The following is a 14,126-nucleotide window of genomic DNA, read 5'->3' as shown; positions in this document are numbered from 1 at the left end:
CCATCATTCAAAACAAACACCTACTTTTCCCCACATTAAACCATCCTGGTTTTGTCCTTGATGTGGTACAGGTTGAGCTTGAAAGGGGCAAGAAAATTACCATCAAAACGCTAGCGGTCTCCGGGTTGCATGGCGGGAAACGAGAAGTGTTCTTTGAAATGAACGGACAACTTCGGTCGGTGCATATTACGGACAATGAAGCAACCAAGGTAAGCTGGTTTCCCATGAGCTTCACATATGCGTCTCCGTGATAGCTACTTGTTTGATTCTTGAGCGAATCAGTCAGAGTAAAGTGAAGTGAGGCATAGTAAGGCTTTAGGTATTTGAAAGCGAAATTTTTCGCTCGCCTTCTTGTTCATTAAATTACCTAGAGTGCTGTTGGCAAGTGCTACTTGCACATAGTTATGCCAAAACCAGTGAGGAGACACGCCGAAACATCTCATCTCCAAATAACTTGCTTTAATGATGATGGTGACTGGTAATAATCTTCACAATGTCTTTAGAATAAAAGCTGGATGAAAGTTATGCTTGCCGATCAAAGTCTGTGCGCTGCCAAGAAAGTTATAAGTAGGTCTGATGTCTTAGGTGACCATTGGTTTGTTCGGTGGGCTAGTTGATGAAATGCATTCAGCTAAATCACCTACCACAGTGAACGAAACACTGGTCAGAAGATTTGTCACAGAGGGAACGTCGCTTCATGGTGGCACGAGATGTGAGGTTCTAGCACTCGTCAAGTGAGGGGACGCGTAGGAAGTTGCCCTGTACCTTTCGTAATTGATCACAATATAGTCGTAAGAAACAGAATCCCGTTAGTCCTGGAAAGCAATTCACGATATTCCTAGCCATGAGTGGGACCCATTACGTGGATGTAACGGGACCCGTCGCATTTGCCTTTCACCAAACGTTTTCACCGCGTACTGTCACGCATCACTCAGCCACCAATTTAATCCTCAGAAGTCCCGCACCAAAGCCCTTTTAGCACTCGCAGTTAGGTGCTGCTACGGCCATGAAGCCTGGCCTGCACGTGAGTGGCCAGAAGATCCGGTCCAGCATCAAGGTGAGCTCTGATTGGCCGAACGCGTGGACCCAACGACCAATCAGGCTCCAGTATCCGCTGAATACCGATTGCCCGACCGCGTCCAGAATATCTTCGTCTCATAAACTTTTAATATGACCTATTGTACATATGATTTCAACCTGGCTTTGGGCGGTAAATACGAGTTGTGCACCTGTGGTGGTTCTTTTGTCGAAAACGCTAGACTGGAAGGTTCCGACCTAGAACTGAGCTGAGGGATTACTTTTATCAAAATGTCAGTTATCTGATGTCATTATCCGAACGCATCGACAATTTCTTCACTAAGTGAATGATTCTCAGAGTCCGTTTTTTTCCTGTTTTTTCTTTGATTTATTATTTTTACAGACAAAACTAGTTCATCCAAAGGCCGAACCGGACATGAAAGGATCCATCGGCTCACCCATGCCCGGCGATGTTGTTTCTGTCAACGTGAAAAAGGGCGATACGGTCGAACGTGGACAGAAATTGGTTACCATATCAGCGATGAAAATGGAGACCGCGGTCACTGCACCAATAGCCGGACGTGTCAAGGCAGTGCATGTTGATAAGGGTATGAAGGTGGAAGGTCAGGACTTATTGCTGGAAATAGAGGAATAGGCGATCGATTACGAGGCCAACATTTCTCACCCCTCGCTACATTTCCCGAGCTTTCTTCCCCTACATCCACATTTCCTGTTACAGTACCTTCTCGTTTTTACCAACTGAATCGTCACTTATGCTACGACTCATTGAAAAATTAACCCTTAGCAGTATTTAAGCATTCGTTATTTTGACTACAATTTCTTATGTATTCGATCAGACACAATGTTTTCACTCCATCGTAACTCTTTTGGTAATTCAGATTGATCAGTGTCAAAAAAACGTGCTCTTTACCATTCGTTGCGTCCTTGTGTGAGAGGACTTGTTAGGATTTCGCCCTGTAAGTGAGGCTAATCTATGCTGAAAAGAGTCGTAAAGCTGCTCCATTCTTTCTGGAACTCATTAGCAGTGCTCACGTCACAAAGGTCCTGTAGGGGATTCAGAACCGCGGCCTTCCAGGCCAGTGGTTTAACACAACCGACTAGCCAATTGTAGCTAACCAACAGCACGATGAGCTCCCCTATTGAAAGGAGTTCACAATATGAGTGAAATTTCTGTTTAAAAAGTCGTCATTCAGGGAGCCAGTCAGTTACAAGTAACTAATAGATATAATCCTGAGATTGAAGACAGAGTGGCGCTACGTCCAATCCGAGTGAGTGCTAATCACGTTCCTGTTCAGTCTCTCAGTGTCAAAGGGTTAAGTGCTCAACAACTGGCAGTAAAACTGTGGGATCTCAACTCTCCATATTCCGTGAGATGTGCATTGCTGATGATTCCTCATCATAATCAGCATCGACATAATGACATCAGTGTTCAACACCACTGCTCCACTGCCGTACAACCATGACTTATTTGAAAGCCTTATTGTAAAGAAAAGAGTAAAGGTGGACGGGTAAGGGACATACTGCTAGCTTACCACAATCATTCCGAGGTGCCTACCCCTCCAGACACTCACTCAGGCGATCTGGATAGAAACTGACAACAGGAACGCCACTGACATCGGTTGGCAGCCATATCTCGTAGTGTCTCCAACCAGGCACAGTGAAGATCACGCGGTCCCCATCCTGGAAGGCGAGTAGCACCGCCAGCACCCAAGCGTTTCGTGATCCCCTTCATACCTCTCTGCCAAGTCAAGGGTTGGCCACCCATATGTTTACGCCACTCTGAATTGGGCACGGAAAACAGCACTCCCTTGGATACACGATGGTTCGGCATACGCGACACATGTCCCAACCAAGGCAGCCTCTGGTGTTGGACACATTCTTCATTGGAAGTACCCGCTGCACAACCGATAACTCGCTTTTAATTGCCTCGTTACGGATTCGCCGACATCATCCCAAACGATCTATTGCCTTGGGACAACGACTGTTGAACACAAAAAGAAGTCTCAATTCAGCTGTCCTAACAGCCAAGTCTCACAGCTATACAACAAAATAGCCCGTACTGTAGCTTGATACACACGTCCCTTCAAATTCAGGGATAAACCATTCTGACGCCATAGGTGTCTCAAGTTAGCGAACGCGACCCGAGCCTTGTAGATTCGTGCATTCACCTCATCTGTCACACTACAATCAGAACTAATACAACTTCCAAGATACGTAGGACGCTCCACAGCTTCCAGTACCTCTCCCTGGATTTTTAGTATGAATGAAATATACCGGCTGTTTTGGGCGTGAACTGGCGGACACTGAATTACGGATATTAGTAAATCATACTTTCTGAGGAATACTCCTCACCAAGGGACTTTCACAGTGACTGCATAAGCAACTATCGATGTTCCCATCTTAGTCCGAAATTACTACAGGACAAAACGAGCAGTTACTCTTGATATGATCGGTACAACCAGGTGATCTACGAAGTTGTGGTTGGGGGAGTCGGACACAACAGACATACCTTTCAAGAGTGAACAATTTAGCTTGTTCAGACATGTTACTTAGGTGCGTACAGCCTACGCCGGTGTATGGGTAGAAACAAGCTCGCTTCGCATGTCAGACGTGCAGAGCTGGAATGGCGATACGTCAAGGATGTACATTACTGATGAGCTCCAATAAGAACAACACTCGAGTTCAGTTCTTCCCCGTTTGGTAATTGCAGCGCAAGGACACGAGGACGATTATTCAAACCGCGGTGATGTTGGACTGAATTCCACAGATCGCGCAACCTCGTTGGACAGGATCAAAAATCTCCCATAAAGTGGGGATAATTGCCCCGAAATAAGAGGATGGTGTAAATGTGGAAATATCGTCAGGCCTGGTTCACCTGGTACTCCCTTTTTCATGCCCACATCTAAGTTTCTCCTCACTCATCTCAGGCTAATCACAACCGGTATTTACTTAGCTATCATCGAAACACAGTGACCCACCTCGGTGAGTTCGTATTTCCAGAGTTTGGAAACAAACATCAGAATAAATTTATCAATGATGAACTGTTCTGAACAAGCAGAAGTTTAATGTAAACAATGGAGGTACGAAACTCAACGGCCTCGCTCCATGAAACTCATTATCTAATAATACAAAAACTATAGGCGTCCAGTAGGATTGTTAACCATTCTTCACATGCTCTATTCACATATGTTCTCTGGCGATTGGTCCGCTATCTGATTGCATGTGTGGTGTTTTTTTACAAGGCCATCGATTGTTTTGAACAGCAGTATTGATTAACTCAGTTGGGCACTGCTGATTGGATAATTGGGGACCCATCTCACCTTTACTGGATAGTTCTGTTGATTGGCTTGATGGGATCATTACTGGTCGGTTTCAAGTCTCTATCGCAGTTAATCCCTTCTCAAATCTCTCGTTCAGCTAACGAAATAAGTGTTAGTCTCTTTTAGCAAGTACTTGAATAAACGAGCTTGAGTTGACTTCATAGATCTTTCTTAGTTTCAGTATGGTAAACTAGTAACCTGGATGGTAGTCGCTTAATGGAATGCCCCAAAGCGATGCCAATGCAGGGTTTGATGGCAGTGTTTTCGTATCAATATTTAAAATTTAAAATTTGTTCCCTTCATGACTTAAAGTATTCGGTTGCCAGACCAGTCGTTTTGGGCTGGAGTCTTAACAAGCAAACAAATAAACCCTGGGAATTTTGACGTCGTGAGTAATTGTAAAACCATACAGTTGGGGGCACAAAAAAGGAATTAAATTATTCTCGGTTGATAACGAAACGTTCGGTCAGCTCAGTGAACAAACCTATGGCCACCTACGATACCTGAACTACTAACGTTCTCCTCAGTAACATCCATCGAGGGTATCGCCTATGGCATTGACCTGCAAGTTTTTTTCGGGCTTCAAGGGGGTAGAGGGCAAAACAGGATCCGCTTTTTGAACGTACCTAAAGTCAAAGGTTCATCCTGGTTCACAAGTACCTCAGGTGCTGCCCCGTGATTGGCGATTTTCAAAAACGTGATAGCGAGAAACGGATCCAACATCCACAATTTTTCTATCAGAAAGTGTACATCGTCGAATTCCCTTTGCCCAGGTCGGGGAATTCACAAGTTAGACGTTGTCCTCAAGTTTCAATCAACCCTATAATTTAGCTGAAAACAAGTGGCGAAACAAGGATCTTTAATAGCGATGACATTCAGTTGAAAATTACAAGAACGGGGCAGGTGGAGATGCACTGGAATTTTCGGATTGATGAAGTTCAATCCACAACTACAATACAGCTGAGAAGAACCATGAAAATTCAAGTTCCTATGTTCTTTGGCTTGGTTCGGATCTACCACAGGAAAACTGTTGTTTGCAAGTATCGATCTACAGCTGTCACAGATCTGCATCTGTGATTCGGAATTTCATCATGTGACACCAGGAATGTTCTGGTAAGAAAGTCAAGTTTGAAATATCACCGACTGACATTTGCACATTGCTCATATGGATCGTTTGCATATGGTTGGAATGATAACCCAAGTCGGGTATTCTGTCATCCGTCATGTGTGGTTCAAACATGGCGCATTGTACAATAGGACACTGCTTGTTCAGCTTGAATAAGAAATGCTTTTGCACACACAGGTACTGATTGACGTTTGACTGGGACCTGCTGGGACTAGCAGGAGGCGACTGGCTGCATAACAAGAAGTTGAAAAATGGTAGTATGAGGGACTGTGGTAATTGCTGAACTGTAAATAAAGCCAGTCTACGCTGTAAGGCCGAGAAACACGCTGTAGCCGTTTCATCCTTATTCGGAGCCCTCGGGTATCATCAACAGTCTGCATTTCACGAAACTCCGTTAGGGAGTCTCCAACTCACAGCCTCAGGGATGGTATTTTTGAGCAATTCACCGTTCGGCAAAGAGCGGCTGATTAACTCTTACTTAGACGGGATATAAAACTATTTGTCCTGCAATATAAGGATCGACATCACATGATTACTCGTCACAACTAGCTCCTCGAGTGCTCCAACGGGTATGTTCAGATCACTGAACGGGAGGTCGCGAGTTCAAGACTGTCTACAGTTTCGTCAGATGATCCCTAATAAGGAATGACGCACCCAGTATGGTACTCCGCAAATTCTCAGCAAAAAGCAAGACCAGAGGGCTTTTTCGTGGGACCTGGTTTAAAGTTAGTGAAAGGTCATCCATATTACACTGGTTGTGAGACGAACCGGTGAGTGTCCATGACGGGACACTACGTAGCGGGTTAATAAACCTAGTTATACTGTGTGGCCAAGAAACGCACGTCGGATAGGGCGAGTGGGCCTTTTGGTTCAAGGTCACGTGCCCAGACTCTGCGGACCTATTTATAGTACGACCAAGCACATCATAGCCAACACATACAGATGAAAAGCCGAGAAGCACTGTACGGCTGTTTCATCCCTATTCGGAACCGTCCGCACTGTAGGGAGTTTCGAATGCATGACTTTCTGATCAGCAGGTGAACAATTAACCGTTCCGCCACAAGTGGCTGATGAGCAGTGTGGTGATTTTACACTTAGATTGGATATGGAGCCACAGATCACGGGACCCACATCACATGCTGACTGGCTCCTCAGATGAAAACTTTCCAAATGAAAGCTTCATTCATCATGTTCAGCATACACTGGCTTCACTGGTAAGACATCTCAACTGAAACTCAGCAGACCCCATCACGCCACAGTCGTAAGATAGCAACGAGTCAGTAATTGGAAAGGTGTATGTGGCTTTGTTGTTGCTGTCTTCCTCTCGATTCAGGTTCTATGATATGATGTTGGCGACGGAGAACGTAGTTGTCGATCCCTACGGAGAAGTGGTCAGTCTTCGGTGAGATCAATGTGTAACATCCACCTTTTGGTTGGATGGTATTTCGGCTTTTACAGGATATCCGAAGATCCACTGTTCATCTGTTCGCCGAGCTTGATAAGTTGCTTGCAGATGCTTTGCTGCCTATCATGAGATTGATGATGCTCCCACCAAACGGATGAGTAGCGAGTGAAAACAGCTACTTTCCGATCATCAGGGGAGTGATCCAGAGATGCTAATGTGCTGGAAAGTGGTATGAGTGTGTTTTTCGTCATTGATGTTTGTAAGGTGGCAGGCACACGTGCTTCGAGGACGGTTGCGAACCAGAGAGCGCCAATGGCACTTGTGATGACAAGGCAGCCTGATCAGAATCGATTCAACCAGTGCGATTGGTCAACGGTTGTTCAGTCAGGGTTGGTCAGATGGTGCTTCGTAGATCAGGTGATGCGCGCGTGGTCAATGGCACTTGTGATGACAAGGCAGCCTGACGAGAATCGATTCGACCAGTGCGATTGGTCGATGGTTGTTGAATCGGGGTTGGTCAGATGATCCTTCGTAGGTCAGATGATACGCACGTGGTTAACGTCAAGTGGGTGCTGCAGCATGGAGGGCTTCCCTGAATCCGGATTTGAACCAGCGGGAACTGTGCTTCTTGACTCGCTGGCCAAATTAACCGGTGGTGCGTCTAACGTATTTGGCGCACGCTAGCAGGCAAGTGCCTATATTGATTTAGTTCCTGCGTGGATAATTATACATTGAGCGTTTTGTATTGAAGAGGAACCGAAGAATTGTTGTCCCAGTAAGCCCAACAAGAAGTCACCTCAAAAATAGATTGGTGTGAAAGGATTTTCACTTGACAGCGTGGATTGAAGACCTCGACTTTCACGCCTTCATATCGCATCCAATAAAGCTTTCGTAGAATCCGTTAGAAGAGAATACCGTTTAGCATAGACTGGCTTCAATCAAAGAACAAAATCTCAATTGAAAATTATCAAAACTCCTAGCACTACTATCAATCTGTAAATAGCTTAAAAAAGAATTATCCCACTCGATGAGAGAAATTTAAATCTGATGAGCCAGTCGATCAACAGATGATCACGTGATCTGATTTCTGCGAGTGATGGATGGCGCTGGTGAATCGCATTGCTGATTGGCTGGAAAGAAGCAGGCCAATCTAACCAGACCACCTGTTTTAATATAAACAATGATGTTCGAATAGGTAACCGCTTCGGTGGAAAATAAACTGGTAAATTCATTGCGCTTGAGTACCGTGGCTTTGGAGAAAATGTGCACATATGCAACTAAGGGCAAGTGACACTTTATGCAGGAATTTCAAAACGAACGTTTTTGCAGAAAAGACACCATCTCCTTTTGTCTTGCGTGCGATGATGCCTCCTCTGCGGCAAATTTAAGCTGGACGGCTAACACAATTCCAAACGTAGTCATCAAATGAAATCATCCCAATGTCGAAATCAGTAATAAGCCAATTTTCCCAAGTCCAACTTGGTCCATTATTCTAGACTCATCTGCGACTCAGGAGTTACGAACCACATGTGCATCTTCCTAACAGCGAGCGGCCTTTACTTCATATCTTGGACGGAAAACGCATCGTTTCAAAATTTCCAGGTTTTAATCTTAGCTTTCAGTCAGCATTTTGTAGTCTTCGTTTGTCTTGTTGGTCACAAGTGTGAAACAACAATAAAATGAATTCATGTAAGCGGAACTGTACGTAGTAAGACCTGTGACCTTCACGCAGAGTGGATTGCATACCAGTGGCTTCAAAAGGAGGGATAGGCCGTTAGGTTGGTGGAATAATTTTCGATGATGGACAGCATGGCCAAGTTTGAAGTCGCCATGGCAACTGCGGTCGCAGAGCTGGTAACTATCAGTGGTACAACCTGAAAATGAAACGTCCTCTGAAAACCTCTCCCACAGAAACCGACCATATCTCCGCATGACTATGCTATTATCGATTGATGAAATCATCAGGTTGGGCATCCACACTTTCAGTCCTCTCCTTCAGTTTTGTTAGACAGAGGCTGTCGCACATGACGCTCATCTGCAAAAACAAGCAATTACTATGCTTTGTGCGGGCAACCACCGTTCGGTACTTGAGATGCCCAGTTGCCAAACAGCAATATGGCAGACTGAATAGATGATGGGAAATTATTCATTGGTTGATGACACGGATGAGAAGAGCTAACTACACCACGTTTTCAGGCAAAGAGTACAATTTTCCATTTCCCCTACGGCGGACTTCATCGGGAACTCAAGTGGAGTGGTTCAACCTTCCTTCTGAACGTGCCGTCTTTTAGTCAGAACATGAATGATAATCGGAAGCCGGATGATGAAGCCAGTGTCCTCTCCTTCAGTTTTGTTAGACAGAGGCTGTCGCACATGACGCTCATCTGCAAAAACAAGCAATTACTATGCTTTGTGCGGGCAACCACCGTTCGGTACTTGAGATGCCCAGTTGCCAAACAGCAATATGGCAGACTGAATAGATGATGGGAAATTATTCATTGGTTGATGACACGGATGAGAAGAGCTAACTACACCACGTTTTCAGGCAAAGAGTACAATTTTCCATTTCCCCTACGGCGGACTTCATCGGGAACTCAAGTGGAGTGGTTCAACCTTCCTTCTGAACGTGCCGTCTTTTAGTCAGAACATGAATGATAATCGGAAGCCGGATGATGTTACTAAGCCAGTGTTGGTCCAACCACCCCTTGGCACACTAAGTCGACGTAGCTACTCGCCTTGCTTCTTGTTGAAAGTGTTTTGTGGAATTGCACTACTCATTAGTAGACAAAGAATCCACTAGTCTCCAAAACGATTCCGAATTCGTCTCAGTCCTCATGGATTTGATGCAACTTACTGTTTAGTGTACTCTACATCTAGCCATTTTCATACTATTTCAGCTGATCTTTAGCATGTTTGAAGTTGTCAAGATTGCCTTTGAGTCATACCACAATAAAGAACGAACCCCCTTAGATCACTGAGTTTGAGCAAGTCTGATTGTTCAGAAATCAGCCGGAGACAGCAGATCAGCTATGCTTCGATGACTTTTTAGCGTGAGAACAGGGAGACATTCGCGCACCCACAGAGTGTTTTTAAAACTGTCCACACAAGTGACCTGTCCGCTGTAAGTTTTTCTCCGCTTAAAACGTACACTGCAATTCATCCATTACTAGGGCCGCATAGTCAAAGAAAATCGGACATTCTGTCGCCTACCTGATGAACCTCAAGTAGGACGAAAGCGGTCGTGGGCTACCGCAGGACTTTCAACAACCTTATGAGTAGTACGTTACGAATATACATGTATCGCGATATCTCGAAAATTGTAGCAACTGAAACATGAGGTGGCCTAGTGCAGCACATTCACTTGCCTGGAAACATCACAAACGAGAGATTCAGCTGGGTCTCAGGTGACTTCATCGCAAAAAAACGAATTTGTTTGCAAATGAGTGTTTGTCACTCAATGTCCCTTCACCCGGACAGAAGTACATGTTTCCTACCCCAAAGCGGCCACGTTTAGGAAAGTGGAAAATGGACACCCATAGTAAGGTGGTCCTGAGTTAGCAGAAAGGTTAAGACCATTTGGATGCTTCCGTCGCCTCTACAGAAGGTGGAGCATCTTCTGACAGTAACTTTTAAATGGAATGATATCACGTTTCCCCTTGATAACGCGAGCAGATCACACTGAACATGTTATCATACCTTTTCAACTCGGATGTCTCCAACTTGTCATTCAGTCGAAACGTCGCCACTACCAAACTGCGGTTTTCCCACTCTTCTTAATGGCCACCACAACTTCACCCTTGGAATCATTGGAATTCCAAATACTACTTACTGGCAAATAAGTAGACAGTTAATCTGGGCATATGTGCATTGATGTGCGTTGCAAGAATGTATATCAAGCTGGTAGCAGCGTGCGCAATTCAGTCAAATCTACATCAGAGAGTGCATTCCTTTTCCCATTCTCCCGTAGTTTGTGGTCTGTGACTCCGCCCTTCTGAACAAGGCCTGGACGCAGCTCTTCTTGTGGTTCACTGGATGATTGCAGTTCAATATGTGATCCATATGTGTCGCGTTCCGGAATGCACAGCTTTCCAGAGTTCCATCTACTTTTCTGCTCACCAGACTTCAAACCAGCCTGACAATCAAGAAACTGCAAGCAATCAAGGAGATGGCCTGGCAGGAATGATGGAGAATGAACGCCGACAATACCAACATTGCGCAGTTCTACGAACTGCCAAAGATGCGAAAAAAGGAACTTCATTTCGACCGATCGTTTCACTTCTGAGAACTCCATCTTACAGATTAGTGAAAGACTTATGATGGATATTGAAACACCCAATTTCCGGACCTTGATACACAATCAACAATGCTGGTCAATTCCTACGCAAACTAAGGAACGTCAGTATAGACTACAACGAAACCATGCTTTCGTTTGATGTCACCTCACCGCTCACTTTAGTCAACCAGAACATCGTCATAGCAGAACTGATTAGGGACAGTGCGAACACGACAGGAACCATGGAACCCGAAAGTCTTTGCAAGCTGTTGGACTTTTGCACGGATATATAGTTTACCTTCGATGGACAACTATATCAACTGCTGAAAGTAACTCCAATGGGATCCCAAATATCAGGATTTATCACTGCAGCAGTACTGCAAAGATGAAAGCGCAGTCCAAAGATATGGATCTGCTACGTGAAGGGCACCTTCGTCGTCATGAAATGAGATAAAGTACATAATGCACCTGAACTTCTCAGCACCACGTTTGAAGGCATCAAGTTTACGATCGAATTGAAGAGGAACAACCCACTACAATTCTTGGACGTTCTCTTTAACACAGAGGTGGACTTGGCTCCGGAAAACTGTGTATACAGGAGAGAGACGCATCGATCAAATACTGAGCTACAACAGTGATCATCCAATGAACCACAAGAAGGGCTGCTTCAAAAACCTTTTCAAGATGGCGGAGGCACACTGCAGCAACGCATAACTACGGAAAAAGGAAGAAAATTCTGCCCACAGTAATCCAGAACAATGGACATCCAAGGAATTTTATCGAGAGAAGCTTGAAGGAGAGGACGACGCAACGACAGCAACAGCAAGAACACACCATTTACATCAAGAATACATCGGAACTCGCAACCTGATTATCGGCTCAAAAAGGAATCCTGGTGGCCCACAACTTGAATACCAATTTAGGGAAACTGATCTCAAGATCAAAAAACAGCCAAGACAAAACCAAGACGAACAATTTGACATACCAAATCAGCTGAAATAAGTGCAACAAGTTTCACGTTGGACAAACCACAAGGAAATTATACATACGAGTAAAGGAAGACAACGTGGCCGTCAGGAGACATGGTCCTTGAATCCATACGCAAATACCAAAGAAGCAACGAATACAATCTGAAAAACGCAAAACTTTCGGCATACGGAGACGCAGGACATGGATTGGAATTTCGCGGCTGATTCGATCAAACGATGCGCTTGTACTGGATCCAATTTTTGAATCAATACGTGCAAAGGTCCAGCATCTTAACATCAACAGCATCTTGGTACTCATAAATCAATAAACAAGCAACTTCTTTGAGTCAGATCAACAGAGGTCAAAAGCAGTATCGCAGAGAGGTCAGCGACGACAGAAGTCACTCCAGCACCGATCGGAGTACGAGGGAGGCCAAGCTCAAAAATCACGTGGTTATCGGTTCATCAGGACGCAGATCAAGTAATGGAACCGCCCGATTGAACAACTGGTCGTGACCGAAGGTGAGCCCCGATTGGTCGCACATATATTAACACAGCAACACTACTCAGTTCACAACCACCGACTCATCGCTGCGCCCCACTAGGCACCCTAACGACGAACTAATGACGTCACCTCGGTTGGTGATGAACCGTTTGCAATCAAATTACCCGGCGCAGCGAACAAACGCTAACTGAGCTACCAACATTCTGCTCTATAGTTGAGCATTCTTTGTTTAGATACCTCTAGGAAATACAAGATGAACTTGTTCCTCATAAGTCACCAAATGAGAAAGCGAAGTATTCAGTAGTGCTTGAAAAGTTCACCACTTCATGTCTTCGATCATTTCGGAAAATTCACGCAACAGGAGTTTCACATACTTAAATTACACGTTCTGGACAGAGCCTACATTCCTTGTTTAATCGATCTGGCGATGAAAAGACCAGCCTGACAGTAATGATTGAAAAAATCGCGATGGACTCTGCTTTTTCTAGTCACCTTCCTACATTCTACAATGTAAGCGTTCACAGCAGCCCACTTCCAGTCAGAAAAGGTTCTTCTCCTTGGAGGAACATCGATAACAACCCTGCTTCATCGCATTTCAGCATGTACTTTCTCCCGAAACTCCACCGCATTTTTTGATGCGTAAACCAGCTTTCACTTAAGGTTGTTGTGATCTCGGCCTCTTTTCCAGCCAAGCTGAGGGACCATGGTTTGCTTCTTTTCTCGAAATTCAAACAGCTGCCCATTGCTTGAATTGAGTGTCACGTGTCCTGGCTTTCACATGATATTTCATGCTCACTCTGGATAAGGTGCTAGTTTATCCTTGCTCCGGGCGGAAATATCTCTCATTCATATTATCTTGGATAAATCGACATGCACGCAAAATGTTCATTTTGCTCACAAATTTCGTTTCTATAAGCGTTGTACTTGGTTTGTTTGATTCCACTCGTACTTTTGTTTATTCGGTACTTGGCAATGCACCTTACTTATACTCCACCTTTGCTCAGTCGATTTTCTGTTCCGGCATTAAACACTTCTCGTTTCCTCGACCTGATGTGATGACTTCAGATGAGGAGAAACTGCCGAACAGCTGACCGACCGATAGTGCTGTAATAGTCGGACTATTTACTGCATGTATGTATGTATGTATGTATGTATGTAAGTATGTATGTATGTATGTATGTATGTAAGTATGTATGTATGTATGTATGTATGTATGTATGTATGTATGTATGTAAGTATGTATGTGTTAGACAGTGAGTCTTGAGCCCGTGTGTATGTTTTGTTCCCATGTGTCCCTCAAGTGGTTAGTGTCGTAAAATCTTGCCTGCTACAGTACTGCGCACAGCAGATGCTGATCAGGCGGCAGCGGATTTGTTCGCCGAGGTTGGCAACTGACTTGCAAACATTTCGTCGCCAGATGAGGAGACATCATCAATGCACAGTTGGCTGGGTACTCTCTTTTTGCCTGCGTGCGGTTATATATCATCTGAC

At 44.6% G+C, this 14,126-nt stretch overlaps 1 protein-coding gene across 1 annotated transcript in view; it reads left to right on the top strand.

Moving 5' to 3' along the window:
• The window catches only part of T265_03273 (hypothetical protein), a gene marked incomplete at both ends in the record, with an annotated part of 35,365 nt that extends 24,159 nt beyond the window's left edge, over positions 1-11,206 (top strand). The window contains 3 exons of the mRNA XM_009167706.1: positions 72-209; positions 1,421-1,633; positions 11,009-11,206. Coding sequence (XP_009165970.1) covers positions 72-209; positions 1,421-1,633; positions 11,009-11,206 — 549 coding nt within the window. The remainder of the gene's footprint in view (positions 1-71; positions 210-1,420; positions 1,634-11,008) is intronic.
• Between the last annotated feature and the right edge of the window lie 2,920 nt (positions 11,207-14,126).

The sequence above is a fragment of the Opisthorchis viverrini genome, assembly GCF_000715545.1.
Source record: "Opisthorchis viverrini unplaced genomic scaffold opera_v5_45, whole genome shotgun sequence".
Classification (NCBI taxonomy): domain Eukaryota; kingdom Metazoa; phylum Platyhelminthes; class Trematoda; order Opisthorchiida; family Opisthorchiidae; genus Opisthorchis; species Opisthorchis viverrini.
The sequence above is the reverse complement of the archived record's forward strand: the minus strand, read 5'-3'. Positions and strand labels throughout refer to the sequence as shown.